At 40.6% G+C, this 14,893-nt stretch overlaps 1 protein-coding gene across 1 annotated transcript in view; it reads right to left on the minus strand.

Annotated features, from left to right (window-relative positions):
* Window positions 1-14,893, minus strand: part of LOC146625784 (uncharacterized) — a 100,433-nt gene that overhangs the window by 7,189 nt on the left and 78,351 nt on the right. Inside the window, exons 24-27 of the mRNA XM_085362208.1 lie at window positions 6,960-7,069; window positions 6,555-6,629; window positions 5,779-5,872; window positions 5,641-5,681 (exon numbers count right to left, since the gene is read on the minus strand). Of these exons, the coding sequence (XP_085218334.1) occupies window positions 5,641-5,681; window positions 5,779-5,872; window positions 6,555-6,629; window positions 6,960-7,069 (320 nt within the window). The remainder of the gene's footprint in view (window positions 1-5,640; window positions 5,682-5,778; window positions 5,873-6,554; window positions 6,630-6,959; window positions 7,070-14,893) is intronic.

Genomic DNA, 14,893 nt, shown 5'->3' on the forward strand with positions numbered 1-14,893 from the left:
TGTCAGTGATAGTGACAGCAGACAGACATTGTTAAGATACCCCCTGTCCCACTAGTAATGAAATTTACACTCTGAATGTATACGGCTGCCTTGCAATCATGACATTATCTATTGCTTTATAGAAGTGCAATTTTAACACATATGGCATTTTTTGGTAGGTGCGAGTGTGGGGGAAAGTGTGGGCATACTAATAAAATAAAATAAATTAGGAATCAACATAATGAAGGAATGGAATAAAAAAGGGGGGCAAAGGAGGAAGAGGGGCTGGATGGGGGTGACACAATGGAAGAGGCTTTCATTCACTGTTTTTATCTCGTTCCGTGTTATTATATTCGCTCAATCAAAACCCTCTCTTATGCATACATCTATATTCACCCTGGCTGTGGCAGCCAAGATGGCAGCAGCATGTCTCCTTGTTGAATGTCTGCTTTGAATTTTTGGGGTATTTTTTGTTTTTTACTATCTTAAATGGATTTTAGTTTTTTCTAACAAGCTTTTTAAGAGTATTTTAAACTATTCTGTAAATTCTTGGAAAGTGGTCTTTTTTGGGGGGGACCTCTGCTACTACCAGAGGTTGTCTGCACCACACCAGGGCCTGTGCTGCTAGCATAAACCAACTGAGCCTCAACCAGGGCCTGTGCTGTTTTCTGAGGCCATCTCACTGCACCGGGGCCTGTGCTGCCAGCTGGATCCATCGGCACCATCCCAGAACCTGTGCTGCTGGCTGAGGCCATCTGCACCGCACCAGGGCCTAGCTGGACCCATAGGCACCACACCAGGGCCTGTTCTGCTAGCATAAACCAACTGAGCCTCACCAGGGCCTGCACTGCCGGCTGGACCCATATGCACCACACCAGGGCCTGTGCTGCTAAACCAACTGAGCCTCACCAGGGCCTGTGCTGCCAGCTGGACCCATAGGCACCACATCAGGGCCTGTGCTGCTAGCATAAACCAACTGAGCCTCACCAGGGCCTGTACTGCTGGCTGGGGCCATCTGCACCACCCCAGGGCCTTTGCTGCCGGCTGAACAAACTGCATCTGTGTTGCTAGTGCAAGACATCAGCACCACACCAAGGCCTGTGCTGCTCGAAAAGCTTATCTGCAATACATCGGGCGCTGTGCTGTTGATTGAAGCCTTCTACACCACATTGGTGAATGTGCTAGCAGAAGCCCTCTGCTAGCAAGCCACCAGGACCCGAACTTTTGGCTGGAGCCTTACTTGCCATCCTAGGTTTGTGCAGCCTATTTAATTCAGCATCAACAATCATTGTGTTTTGGATAATGGCTTTTTTAATAACTTTACTTTGCTTACTGGCCGTGGGGGACTTTTGGACACTCAATTTTTCTAAGATGAGAACATTTAACAGTGACCCCATTCTGCGTGACATGGTTCCCAGATCTACATGCGTCACTGCTGCTATACATCCTGTACAATTTCCAATGTATTTGGAACAGGACATTAATCATTTTGAACTACAGAAAGATTTACCTCATCTTCAAAACCTTCTTGCTTTGTACAATTACAAAATTAGTTACGAAAAATCCTGCTTTGTGTCAACATTTCACACGTCAAAATCAATAAGTACAAAGCAGAGACTTCTGATCGTCTTACTACTGCTCTTATCTGGTAATGTGCAACCTAACCCAGGCCCTGAGCTGCAATGTAGCCAGACACCATCTGAATTTAAATCCTCACCTGGGCTGAAGATAGTTCATCTTAATGTGCGCAGTTTGTTACCCAAGATGGATATGATCAAGATCTGGGTTCAATCAACAGATGCAGATATTGTCCTCATTTCTGAAACTTGGTTGTCTAAATATATATCTGATGAACATGTTAGCATGGCTGGCTACAATATCTATCGCACCGATAGGTTTAAGAAAGGTGGTGGTGTTGCTGCTTATGTTAAGTCAAAATTTGATGCTACAATAGTTCTATCAGAATCAATTTGCAAACAATTGGAATTTTTGGCTCTGAATGTGAATGTTGCAAAGGGTCTTTGCATAACAGTTGCTTGTTGCTATCGACCCCCTTCTGCCTCCACAGAAGCTCTGCGTTCTTTAAACCTTTTGCTGTCCAGACTAAATTATGGGGAGCTTGTTCTAGCTGGTGACTTTAACTGGGATTGGCTCAAAACTGTTTCAGATGATTTTAAATCTTTTTGTGATTCTATCAGTCTTACCCAGCTGGTCAATTTACCCACTCGGCCGAATCTCAAAAGCCCCGAAAAGTCTACCTTGATTGACTTGATTTTGACAAATGTTCCTCATAAATTTTCATCTTTGGGTGTCTTTTGTAACGACTTAAGTGACCACTGTGTTGTTGCTGCTATTAGAAATACTAAAGTGGCCAAGTCACAACATCGTATTATTTTTAAAAGAACTCTTAAACATTTTAATGAGCAAGCATTTTATCATGATTTGTCAAATTATGACTGGAAGAAAATAGGATTGATCCCTGATGTAGAATTAGTGTGGGCATTCTTTAGGGATGGGTTTATGCAAATTGTGAATAAACATGCTCCATTAAGAAGATATAGGATAAAAGGTCGTGAAAACCCCTGGTTCTCCCAAGAGCTGGCAGATATCATTCATGAGCGTAACCTGGCTTGGGCCAAAGCGAGGAAAACAGGCTACCCCAGTGATTGGCTTCTTTTCAGACAACTAAGAAACAGATGTACTTCCTCTATTAAGAAAGCTAAAACAGAATATTATCTGTCTGTCACCACTGAGAACCTAAATAATCCACAGAAGTTCTGGAAAATCATTAAGTCTCTTTCAGTGAGTAAAAGCTCCCACGCTCTACCCACCTATGTTTTTAAGGATTCTGTTCCTGTTTATGATAGGAAGGAGATTATGAATTGTTTTAACAAGCACTTTATATCTTCTGGCTCTTTGTTTGACTCTCTGAACCCAGTCTCTGTAAAATCTGGCACAAACCTTCCGGTGTACACTGGTCAGCCATTTAACTTTGTTCCTTTCTCTGTGCAGGAGGTCTGTAAAGCTCTTAAACTGTTAGATCCTAGAAAATCTCCAGGGCCAGACTTACTAGATCCTTACTTCTTGAAACTGGCAGCTGATTTTGTAGCAGAGCCTCTCACAACACTTTTCAACCTCACACTGGACATGAATAAAATTCCCTCAGTATGGAAATCAGCTTTTGTTGTTCCTCTATTAAAAGGGGGCGACCCAGCAGTGTTAACTAATTACAGACCAATATCTAATCTATCTGTGCTGGCCAAAGTTCTTGAAGCTCTTGTGTGTGAGCAGTTAAAGGAGTTTTTGCACATCAATGCCATTTTATCTGAATATCAATCAGGCTTTAGGAAGAATCACAGTACTATCACAGCTGCAATTAGAGTGGTAAATGATATTACTATTGCACTTGATAAAAAACAACACTGTGCATCCCTTTTTATTGATTTGTCAAAAGCATTTGACACTGTTGATCATTGTATTTTAAAACTTAGACTCTTCCAGTCAGGACTCTCTGAGAGAGCAGTGGCATGGTTCTCAAACTACCTCAGTAACAGGACTCAGTGCATTAAATCTGACGGTCTATGTTCTGACTTTGTTACAGTGCACAGCGGAGTGCCACAGGGTTCTGTATTAGGTCCCCTTCTATTTATCATTTACGTAAACAATCTTAGTCTACATGTGCCAGATGCAAACTTGCACTTCTATGCTGATGATACAGTTATTTACAGCTGTGGTTCAACTCTTGTCCAAGCCATCGACTCCTTGCAGAAAGCCTTTTCTGCTGTCCAGCACTCATTACATCAGCTTAAACTTGTTCTCAACGCAGACAAAACAAAGCTCATGTTGTTTTCTAAATCAAGGAGACGAGCCCAAACAATCCCATCAGTAACCACTCTTGAAGGTAATAAAATAGAGTTGGTTCACACCTATAAATATCTGGGAATCTTAATTGATGACTCGCTTACCTTCAAACCACATGTAGAGAATCTTGTGAAAAACCTGAAGTTAAAACTGAGATTTTATTTTCAAAATAAGTTGTGTTTCTCTTTTAATACAAAGAAGCGGCTTGTTGCTGCAACATTCTTGCCTGTGCTGGATTATGGTGATATTCTATATATATGAATGCTTCTGCTCAATGTCTTCGAATGGTTGATTCTGTGTATCATGCTTCTCTGAGGTTCATCACTAACTGTAAATTTCAGACTCACCACTGTGAGTTATACTCTCAGGTAGGATGGCCTGCTTTGGTAAGTCGGAGGAACTCTCATTTATACAGTTTTATATATAAGGCGATACTTGGGTTGCTGCCTTCTTATATATGTTCCCTGCTTGTAATGAAACATGCTGGTCGGTATTCTCTTCGTCCGCATGGTTACTTGTTGCTTTCTGTTCCATTTGCCCGAACTGAACTTGGTAAAAGAGCTTTTGTCCATTTAGCACCCTCGGCCTGGAACAAACTGCAGAAGGAATGGAAAATGACTGAATTCATTTCATTAAGTGATTTTAAATCTAAACTACGAATCCTTGAGGCCAAGTCCATAACATGCAACTGTTTCAATTAGATTGATTGTCATTTTAACTGACTTTTTATTTTATTTGAATTTTATTGAATTTTATTTTTATTTTATTTGTATTCTTTCACTTATTGTTGCATGTGTGTTGTTGCTGCCTGTGTTTGAGTAATTTCTGTAACTGTGAGACATCTGCTGCTGCCTATCTTGGCCAGGTCTCCCTTGAAAAAGAGGTTTTTAATCTCAATGGGATCTTCCTGGTTAAATAAAGGTTAATAAATAAATAAATAAATATATGAACTGCCTCTCTCACTCTGTCCCTCTCACTTGCTCATTCGCAATTATGAGGGAAAGACAAAGAAAAGCGATTCATCTTTCTGTCGCGGCCCCTTAATGATATCATTAAAATGACTGACAGCTTTGAATAGCACTGGAAACCTACCCCAGTCAAAACAAATCTGATCCGTTTTGGAAACAGAGTCTGGTGGTTTGTTAGGGGAGGGGTGCAACATGAGCACATGTTAAAAAAAAAAAACGGGGTGAGGTTAGAATGGGGCGTGGGCGGGGGAGCTGTTAATGAGGGGTACCTTAGGGGGGCTCACACTTGGGGTATGGGGAGAAGCGCTGCAGGCAGGTGCCCCCACAAACACCCCCTCTCCCGTATGCGCGCACCCTCTTTTCTCACTTCCATCCTACACCCAATCCCATCTGTGCCACGTTCGTTTTCATTGGCTTAATGAACATAATAAATATATCTCCTCTATTGATGAATGCTATTTGGCAGCCACGGGGGTTGCAAGCAGGAGAGGATGGGCACTTGATTGAAGTGTAATCATTGTTAAAGGCCCAGCATGAATAACATATTCAGATTGACGAAGAAGAAATAAAACAGCAGCACGTGCGCACACACGGGCACTGCTACGCACAGGTGGCCGGGCCCGCGGGGCGTTTCATTCACAACTTGGCACTCCTGCTGTTACTATCATCATCAGCTTTGTTCCGACCAGATTGTGTGCGAAAGAGCCAAACGTGGTGGCTTTTGTTACATGCTAAACTTTGATCAGCTGCTGAATGCAAACAAACGTATGCCTTTAAATGTGTGGTCACACACACACACATACACGTGCCCACATAAATGTAGATGACTCACGTTTTCCTGTCTTGCTGTACTCCCCAGTCCCGGAGATGGGCCTGCAAACAATTATAAAAAACAAACCTGTTTATGATTGACTCGCTCTTGTATCTCCTTATTTGTAGTTCATTGCTTTTCCACTCTGCCCCTGTTCACCTTGAAGAGTTCCATGTCTTTCTCCTTCTCATCCACCGCTTCTTTCAGTCTCTTTACCTCCGCCTTCAGTGTGTCATTAGCCTCCTGAAGGCATCTGACAAAAGCAGAGAGACGCGTTAAACAGAGAAATATAAATAGAGAGGAAGAATAGCAGACACCTATTATCATCAAGAGACTCTTGTTAACATTGCTGACAAAATAGTCTTTCAAGCAACACCAGTGATGTCCGCGTTTCTCTCTTTTCCAGAGCAGCCTTTAACTAGCAGTTCAGACATCATCGCATACACGCATATACTGTAGTCCATTATAACACAATTCTTTTTGCACAGCATTTATCACTTACCCTAGTGACTATCTATTTCAGTATCTTGCTGTGCCCACCAATTTCAGACCTATTAAGAATTCTGAAATTGTTTTATTTGCAGGGGGGCGGGAAGCAGACATTTTCCGATCATAGCTAGACAGCTTTGATCTCTGGCATGAAGAATATGTCACGCCCATGTATGCGTGTATTTATGAGACATGACTAAACAGAAACACTGTCAGGTGTGAGTATGTCAGGGAGTCTACCTGAATCACCTCAGCATATGCACACACACACACGTACACAGACACACTTCATGCTGCCTCACTTCCAAACCACCGCCGACCATCTTCAGTCATATTCCCTAAATAAAGCGATGTACAGGGTTGAAACGCATTCATTCGAACATACTTGTCTACAAACGCAAACAAATCTAGCTACTGAAAAATATCGCTGTGCCAAATATACTTACTCTTTCTCTTTAGTGATGACAAGCAGAGCTTTGTTTTGGGCTTTAATCTGGGCAATAATGCTCTCACTGGAAGCCCTTAGTAAGGAAGACACATTTTTTAATGTAATTCTACACAAACTAACACATCAACAGTTTTTGGCTGTCCTTTAGTTGTTTGAATATAAACAAATAGATCAAAATGCACCATTAAACAGGTTTAAATATATAAAATCAATATTTTCTACAACATAAAGTATTTTGTAGATTGACCTTGAACTGTAGCTACACATAACAGTACACTATATGATACACACATATTTTATAGCATGTGCCAACTAAGAAAACATTAATAACTTCCTTTTATTTCCTTAAATCCTCTGTTTTTATTTTTTAAATTCACAAAAAACATGTTGGGAGTGTCCATACTTTTGCTCAGTGATCCAAAGGTTGACATTAGTCATGACCAGCTGGCTCTCGTGCAGAAGCTTTGCATTGTCAGACCGCGTCCCCTCCATCTCTGACCGGAGCGTGATCACCTACAGTCGATACAGTAGCCAAGAATTATCCATCAAAACTTAAGCAGTTGCAATCTTTTCAGCATTTCCTTATTGCAGATATACTGCCCCCTTTTCTATACTTTACCCAGCAGATTAGTGAAGTACACACCGATATTCACGCTAACCAAATCCCAAGTAATTTAAACAGGTTAGCAGCTTAAAGTATTTTTTTAAAATATTAACATCCTGCAGCTTCACACATTTATGGACTGCATGTCTCTGTCTTGTAAACAGACACGCCTGTGCACACGCTCAGATGCAAACATCATATTAAATATGAATGTGGGGTGGAGGGGAGCAAAGGTGTGATTAAAGAAAAGCTAAAAAGCAGGGTAAGTAATGCTTTAAATAGAGGGGGTGCAAAAAGGGTGAGACTAAATGTCAAAAATAGAGCATAATGGCAACACAAGAGAAAAATTAGGTAAATGGAGAATAATGGAGGATGAAAGAGATGGCATTTGCAGACACAGGTATAAATAGCAAGGTGAGGTATTAAGCAGGCGGGAGGGGAGATGGAGGATTTGGTGGGTGGGTGGAGGGGCAGAAGCAGACTGGAGGCGAGATTGGAGAAAGGGAAAAGATGGGTGTGGGGTTAACAGGGACTGGATGGCACTGGCCAAACTGCTGACTTTTTCATTCTGCTTATCAGTCAGGACCTTTCCAGGCCTAAACTCTGGGGACCCTGACATATTACCCTTATCGCCATAGAAACACCTTGATATGCCATACCATCTTCCCACAAAGACTTGAGCAAACACAGAAAAAGTTTCCAATATGTGGGCCGTGATTTAAGTTTATAAAAATGTCAAATGATTAACCCGAAATGTCAAAATATCAACTGCAGGTATGAGATGAATCAAGCACGGTGTGCATCTGTGTGTATATCTGCATGTGTATTTTCAATCTCACACGTGCACAAAATATATATTTTATTATTTTATATTGCCAACGTGTTTCCAGAAAGTTAAAGAAGATTTAAATTTAAACACATAGATAAGACTGATTCTGTTGTTGCGAAAGAAATTGTATTCCCGAGCAATCAAACAAAGAAAAGTGATTAAGAATCATTATAATTCATTTTATCATCCAGTGACTTCAAGTGAGCATAACAGGACAAATAATGGTAGTGAAAAGTGAAGGAGGCAATGATTAGCCAACAAAAAACTATCAGCATTAAAAATAAAAGAGATTATTGTCTGTAGCGTCCAAAAACTTTCAGAACTCGGCATCTGTTTCCTGATGATTGAGCATCCATTAAATATGTTTTGCCCATATCCTTTTAGTTGCCTGAGGTCAAGGTTTTTAAAATATTAACGAGTTTATCTGACAGAAGTCAGTCAGCCCAGGGCTACAAACAGAGGCACCAGTTCAAAAGTTTACAACTTCTAAAGCTGATGAATTTTTCACCTGCACAAGAAAATACGAAGCAGCAGACAACACATCGGGTTTTGTTTTTCTTTCACTGTAAAAATTCAAATATGTTGCAACACAAGGAAATCCATGAGACACTCATTTGTTTAATACCTTATGCATCCACTGAAAAAAACAGAACTGACATGCATAAGAGTAAGCAATGAGGCTGTGAAGACACCAGTGACACATAATTAATAATTCAGTTTGCGTAACATGATGAAAAATTGCGCTTTTAATTAGGATTGGATTAAGGAAGGGTTGCATTTCAGCAAATAAGCGCTGAAGAGAAACCGTGGGATCGGTGAAATTACATCAAGCAAATCATTCAATTTTGAAGAATAAACTGAGTCAGGCTATCGATTGTAATTACATTAACAGTGGAGTAAATATTGTCACTGTTTGTGACTTCATCTTGTGTTTTGTCTCGTGCTCTGACGCATATTCACATGAAAAAAGTTCTGTTTAAGCCGTCTTGGCAAAACCCCCGCATATTAACACACCCATATTAATTATAAGCGCAAATATATCAAGCTATACCATTCAAAAGATCAAATAACACCCACCCACGCAACACATGGGCGCACGTACACTGGCAGGATCTGCGGCATGCTGTAATGACAGTAATTACCTGCGGTCTCACATTAACATCTCCCTCCTGACTGTCTGACTGGCTCAGCTAGTGGAGGGATGTAAATCGCAGCACAACTCTGATGTTGCGATTAGGTCTAAATTACACATCATCACTCTGTTTCCAGCAGTGTCAAGGGAGGCAGAGAGAAGGGTTTGTGAGAAAGAGGGAGGGACATTTGTAGAAAACGGATGGTGCGGGGGGGGGACAAGGAGGTGCCACTGCAACAGTGGGGAGGAGTAAGTCAGCACACCTGCTTAACATTTAGATTGGTTTTGTTGCACAAATATTTTAGCAGATGATGGGGGCTAAAAGGGGCAACAAAATGCATTTATAACCAAGTTTGGTGATACCTCTTGTCCTTTCAGCTTTATACTCCAGAATATGAGTTGACTACTCCTGCGCTGGTGAAAGATTTCAAATCTTTACAGCTGCTGTACCATTTCTTTTTTAATTAATTATTTTTTTTATTTATCCTACCAAAAAGAAAAAAGAAGAAGAAGAAAAAAAAATGCCCGAGTCGTTCCAGCCTATGCTTTTCAATAGATGCAAGCTAGACTTTGCTGGACTCCAACATTTTTTTCTGAACCTATACATCTGAATGAACTTTCATGACAAACCTGAAAGCATACCTGCAGATGGAAAATATAAAAGGAAGAAAGAAAAGAAAGAGAGCAAATGATTGTAGAGACTTTAGAAGTTAATAGATTTTCCATCTTTTCTATTCTCCATGGAGCTGTGGACCGGTATCACATTGCGCATTGGACAAAAGTGTATTTTCACTAAAAGCCACCAAACCGTCCAAGGTCAGGGGATAAACATGCGTCAAAGCAGACTTTTCTTGGTAATGAGAGGAACATAAAAATGAGTATAAAATCAGAAACAGATAGCCTAGTTGTTGCTTCTACAACCATCAAACCGCTAGAGCCGAATATGAGCCATTACTCTGTTCCACTCAGCTCATCAGAGCACATCCTCTCATCAAATTAATGAACACATTTATTGTTAAACACGTTTTTATAAAACATTCATTCATTCTGTCTAATTAAAAGACCCAACAGGCCTGACATCACTTAAATATGCATACTTATCACTCACATGGTCTGAATTAAAGATCCACAAGTGCGTGCGGGGCTCTGTGTGTGCACTGTATGCGTGCATGTATGATGGTAAAAGAGAATGAGGCTTCCTAAGCAGGCCTTCTCACTCTAGGCTTAATGGTGGTAATCGTGGCGTGACCCAACATTAAGACAGTGTGTTTATGTGTGTCCCACTCTCCCTAATGGTGACGATGATGACATGTTCTCCATTAGACTAGTCAGTGGGCCACAGCAGATCTAGCATATTAATGATGCTGATGATGGCTTCTTTAATTACCTTCGTCTGCTGCTGCGTGGCCTGACTCCTTTTCCCCGATTCCTTTCATCACACACTCTCCTACGCATGCTGCTGGGTTGTTTATCAGTGGTTGCCATTACTGAAATCCTCTGTCTTGCATCTAGCCTGTGTGTGCACAGCTACATAACCAGCCTTGGTTGAAGTTTCACAAGCCCCTTCAGGAATCAGTAGAAAATAAGTTTAAACTTGTAAGGCATACAATGGAAATATTTTACCAAGTTCAGTCAATACGCCAGCACTAATATAATATCAAACAACATCCAACCTTAGAAATAATTCAATTTTGCACTTTTATTCCACAGATCCTGTATAAAGGAGGGTAAGCTAGTCCTTGAGGCGTAACAGGATTACTGACAAAAAAAAGAAAAAGAAATGTGCAAATATTGTCGTGCAGCGTCTAAAAAAGAAAAAGAAAAAGTCTACGTTTGATGAAAAACTCAAACAGAAAACTTTAAATGCGTTATGGATTGAAGGGATTCGCAATAGCACAATGAGTGGTGTTTAGTTGTCCGGCTGACCGGGTCGCACAAGTGCTTAAATAACAGCAGCAAAACAAAAGAGCAATTTTAGGGTCTGAGGTGCATCCGTGCTGTTTTGTTTCAGTGATGAGTTTGGCAAAGCACAGAGTTACGGGGAGGAGGCGCTGCCCCAAAGCATCTTGGGGGAGAGGGGAGCGGGAGATTGACAGACGGGTTGGTGTGAAGTCTGCAGTGATGCGGATGCTGTAGCGGTCCATTGTGGCGAAGAGAGAGCTGAGCAAAGAAGCGAAGCTGTTGATTTACCACTCGATCTACATTTCTACCCAAACCTACACACGTGAGCTCTAGGTAGTGACCGAGAGAATGAGATCATGGTGGTAATAAGCTTCCTCCAAGGGGTGGTTTGGATCTCCCTTAAAAATATTCTAAGAACCTCAGCATAACTCGTTCACATCGAAAGGAAACTGTTAAGGTGGGCCGGTCAACAGGCTAGGATGCTTCCTGAATGCCTTCTAGGTGATTGCTTGGAAGCCGCGGGGAAGACCGAGGCCATGCTGGAGAGATTACATCTCACAGCTGGTGTGGAAACTGGAAGAGCTGGAACATGCTGCCAAAGGTGTGTGTCTCTACTTAGGCCGCTGCCGCCATGATCTGCACCCAGATAATCGGCAGAAAATGGATGGATGGATGGATAAATATAGCATACATTGCAGTACGTGGTTTGCTTTTTAACTGCAAGGCATTTATACATAATTCATTATGTTCTCCTGCACACGCAAACACACACACAGATCCACACACGATGACTAATAAATAAAAATGTGCCAAGGTCAATCTCCTCATGGATGCTCTTAGTCCAGTGTGGTAGCTGAAAACTCAGCGACGTGGGGCTATCACACAACACAGCTTGTAATAGAGTGACACAACACAACTCTTGGAATCTGTGAGGGCGAATTTAGCAGAGCTAAACCTTGTTGCCAAGGTGAAATAATTAGATGTTAACCTTGAATAATTGCAGTATTAGTATTTTCCCTTACTTTTATTTGATTAATTAAACACTCTCATGTTTGATTTATTAAAAAAAACCAAACTAATTTCCACTCGTTTTAAAAGTGTTGTAAATCTTGACCAAGGTGACAAACTGTTTATAAAGTAAAACATGAAATGAAATAAAATAAAAGAGCTATGACTGATGTGAGTCTGCCTATTTTGTGCTTGAACGAAAAGCTTAAGAAATCCAACACATTATCAATAAAACAAAAACCAAAGGTGACAGCAAGGAGGAGAAAAAAAAACCCTTTCAATACACCTTTTTCTTATCGCCTCTTCCTTCCAGTCTGAGACTAAATTCTTCCTGCCATATGTCACCTCTATGAACCCGTCTGTACAGGAACTTTTCATGGTTTTGTACTGAGACAGAAACACAAACGTACAGCCTTCTTTGGTAAAGAAGGATATTGGGTGACAGCTAAGAAGGACGTGAAAAGTTATAGCAACAACATGCGAGGGGAAAAAACATGGTTAGTTTTCCTGCTTGACTGTCCTTTCCATCTCTCAAATGAATTACAACAGTGTAGCTTAATGAGCTGTGTGGGATGGTGATGGGACACACATGCACACACACTGTGCAAATACAAAGTCCATTCCATGGTTTAACAGTCAGACAATTGGGCAACTTCTCTTTATTCATCAACTAAACAAATGAGCTTCATTTGTCTGTCCTCATTTCGCCATGTGTGTGTATGTTTGTGTGTGAAAATGGTGATCAAGCGCAGGTCGTTCTGAGCTAATTAGTCCAGGCTTGGGGGCTTCTATCAGGTATAATGAGTGAGATCAGTGAACAGCTACAACCGTTACGGCGAACCGACATCTCAAGTGTCTCTAAAATTTGAAATACAACACGTTTGTTTTGCATCCACTTAGCCAGATTGCAAACAAAAACCACAAAGATATTTACAGGCTTGCACATACAACATGCTGTTTTGGTTTTTTTTACAAAAATCTGGAAACAAAAAGTTACGCAGTTGAAACTAGTTTGAGTGGTCCTATTGTGACTTTTTCTGGCTCAAATGAGAAAATCTTTCCATATTGCTTTAAAAAATATTTTTTCTCATTTCCAGGATTTCAAATATGGGTGTTTTGTGAAGCCATGAATCTAAACAACCAGTCTTTGGTGCCTAGACCTTCAAATGTGGACTTTTTAAAAGAGAAACATTACTTATCCATGTCCGTCCGGTGTTGCTATGGCTGACGTGTCAAGGCACTGCCAAAGATACCTGTCCGCATTTCTGTGCCAGCAACAGAATAGCAGTATTTGTTGCCCTGGGGTGAGAACGCACGAGTACTGGATGACATGATTTGATGGAAAATTTCTATTAAGCAGTTAGGACCACAAATTTACAAAAACATATTGGCAAAAGAAATGAATAAGGCCCTAATTCTAGCAGTCGAGTCCCAGACAGTTGATTCTGTTCATCTGGATGTAGCGTTTTCAGTGGGAGAAACGTTTCGTCACTCATCCAAGTGACTTCTTCAGTCTCAGCTGACTGCAGGTTTCCCAACCTTATAAACTGTACATTTGCATAAAGCTCTTCCGTGTTAATCCAGGGGTTGTTTGTTCTCACTGAAGTATAAATCACATATAAATCAACCAAAACCATATATTAATAATTAAAACCCTTAATTTAAATATGTTTTAAAATATTATATTGCAGACAATGATGGCTGGATTGACATAAAAAGACAAAACAATGGCTTTTGGGGGAAAAACTTCCCAGACCTTCATTACAGTTATCCTATAAAATGTACCTCAACTGGATTTAGATCACATGACTGACTCTGCTAATGCAGATTATTCCAGTTCTTTACCTTTAAAAACTCCCAGGTTGCTTTTAGATTGTGTTTTGGGCCACTGTCCATCTCTCCTTTGAAATGCCATCTAGTCAACTTCGCTCCAGTACAGCTGAAACCAAGCAGATAGTGTATCCCTATACAGTTCCGTCTTCTGTCACATCATCAATAAACAGCAGTGATCCAGCGCTGCTGGAAGATATGTATGTCAGTGTGTCACACTGCTTCCACCACACTTTACAGATGAAGTTGTATGCTTCCAAGCCTTCTTCATACTCATTTTCCTGCGATTTCCATATAACTTCATCTCCAAAATAATGTTGTTGCAGAGCTGGTGTGGCTTTTATTTTCAGTGCAATATCAGCTTGGTTGATGCAGTGTTTAGCACTGTCAGCTCCCAGGCTCCAAAGACATGATTGTGAGGTTAATTGGTAATTATAAATTGGCTGTAGGTGTAAATGTGAGCATGAATGGTGGTCCGTCTCTCTGAGTTAGCCCTATGAAGGACTGCGCCCACCTCTCACCCTGTGACACATCCTCATTGGTTAATACAGTTCATGCTGACTTTAGTCATACAACTATGACTTTAGTCATACAAGTATAGGGGTGGGATTTAATAAGTTTTCTTCGTCCCACTCCTTTTTCAGGCAAGTTTTGTTTTGTGTATTTTATGTTCAATATAGGTATTTGTTGTGCCTGAAAATGAATAAATAAATGAATGAATGAAATGAAATGAAAAATGAATGAATTAAAAGATTATGTTTAGGGAAATTCCAATATTACGTGGACCTAACTGCACATTATAGCGACATTCAACACACCCTTGCGCAACTTAAATTTATATTGTGCATTCACACACTGATTGGTACAAATCTACAAAGTATTTTTACACATTCAGATGCAACTTTGTATTTTACGCCCCCCCCCCCAAAAAAAATACTTCATAACAGAATTTGTATGCAGTTAAATACTGCCTAATGATTCATTGTGGGAAAAGGTGGTAACAGGAGGTAGCAGGATGACTCTTTGTTCCCT

The sequence above is a fragment of the Diplotaxodon limnothrissa genome, linkage group LG9 (genome assembly GCF_057381915.1).
Source record: "Diplotaxodon limnothrissa isolate DT_005_m linkage group LG9, D_limnothrissa_male_GT1.1, whole genome shotgun sequence".
NCBI lineage: Eukaryota > Metazoa > Chordata > Actinopteri > Cichliformes > Cichlidae > Diplotaxodon > Diplotaxodon limnothrissa.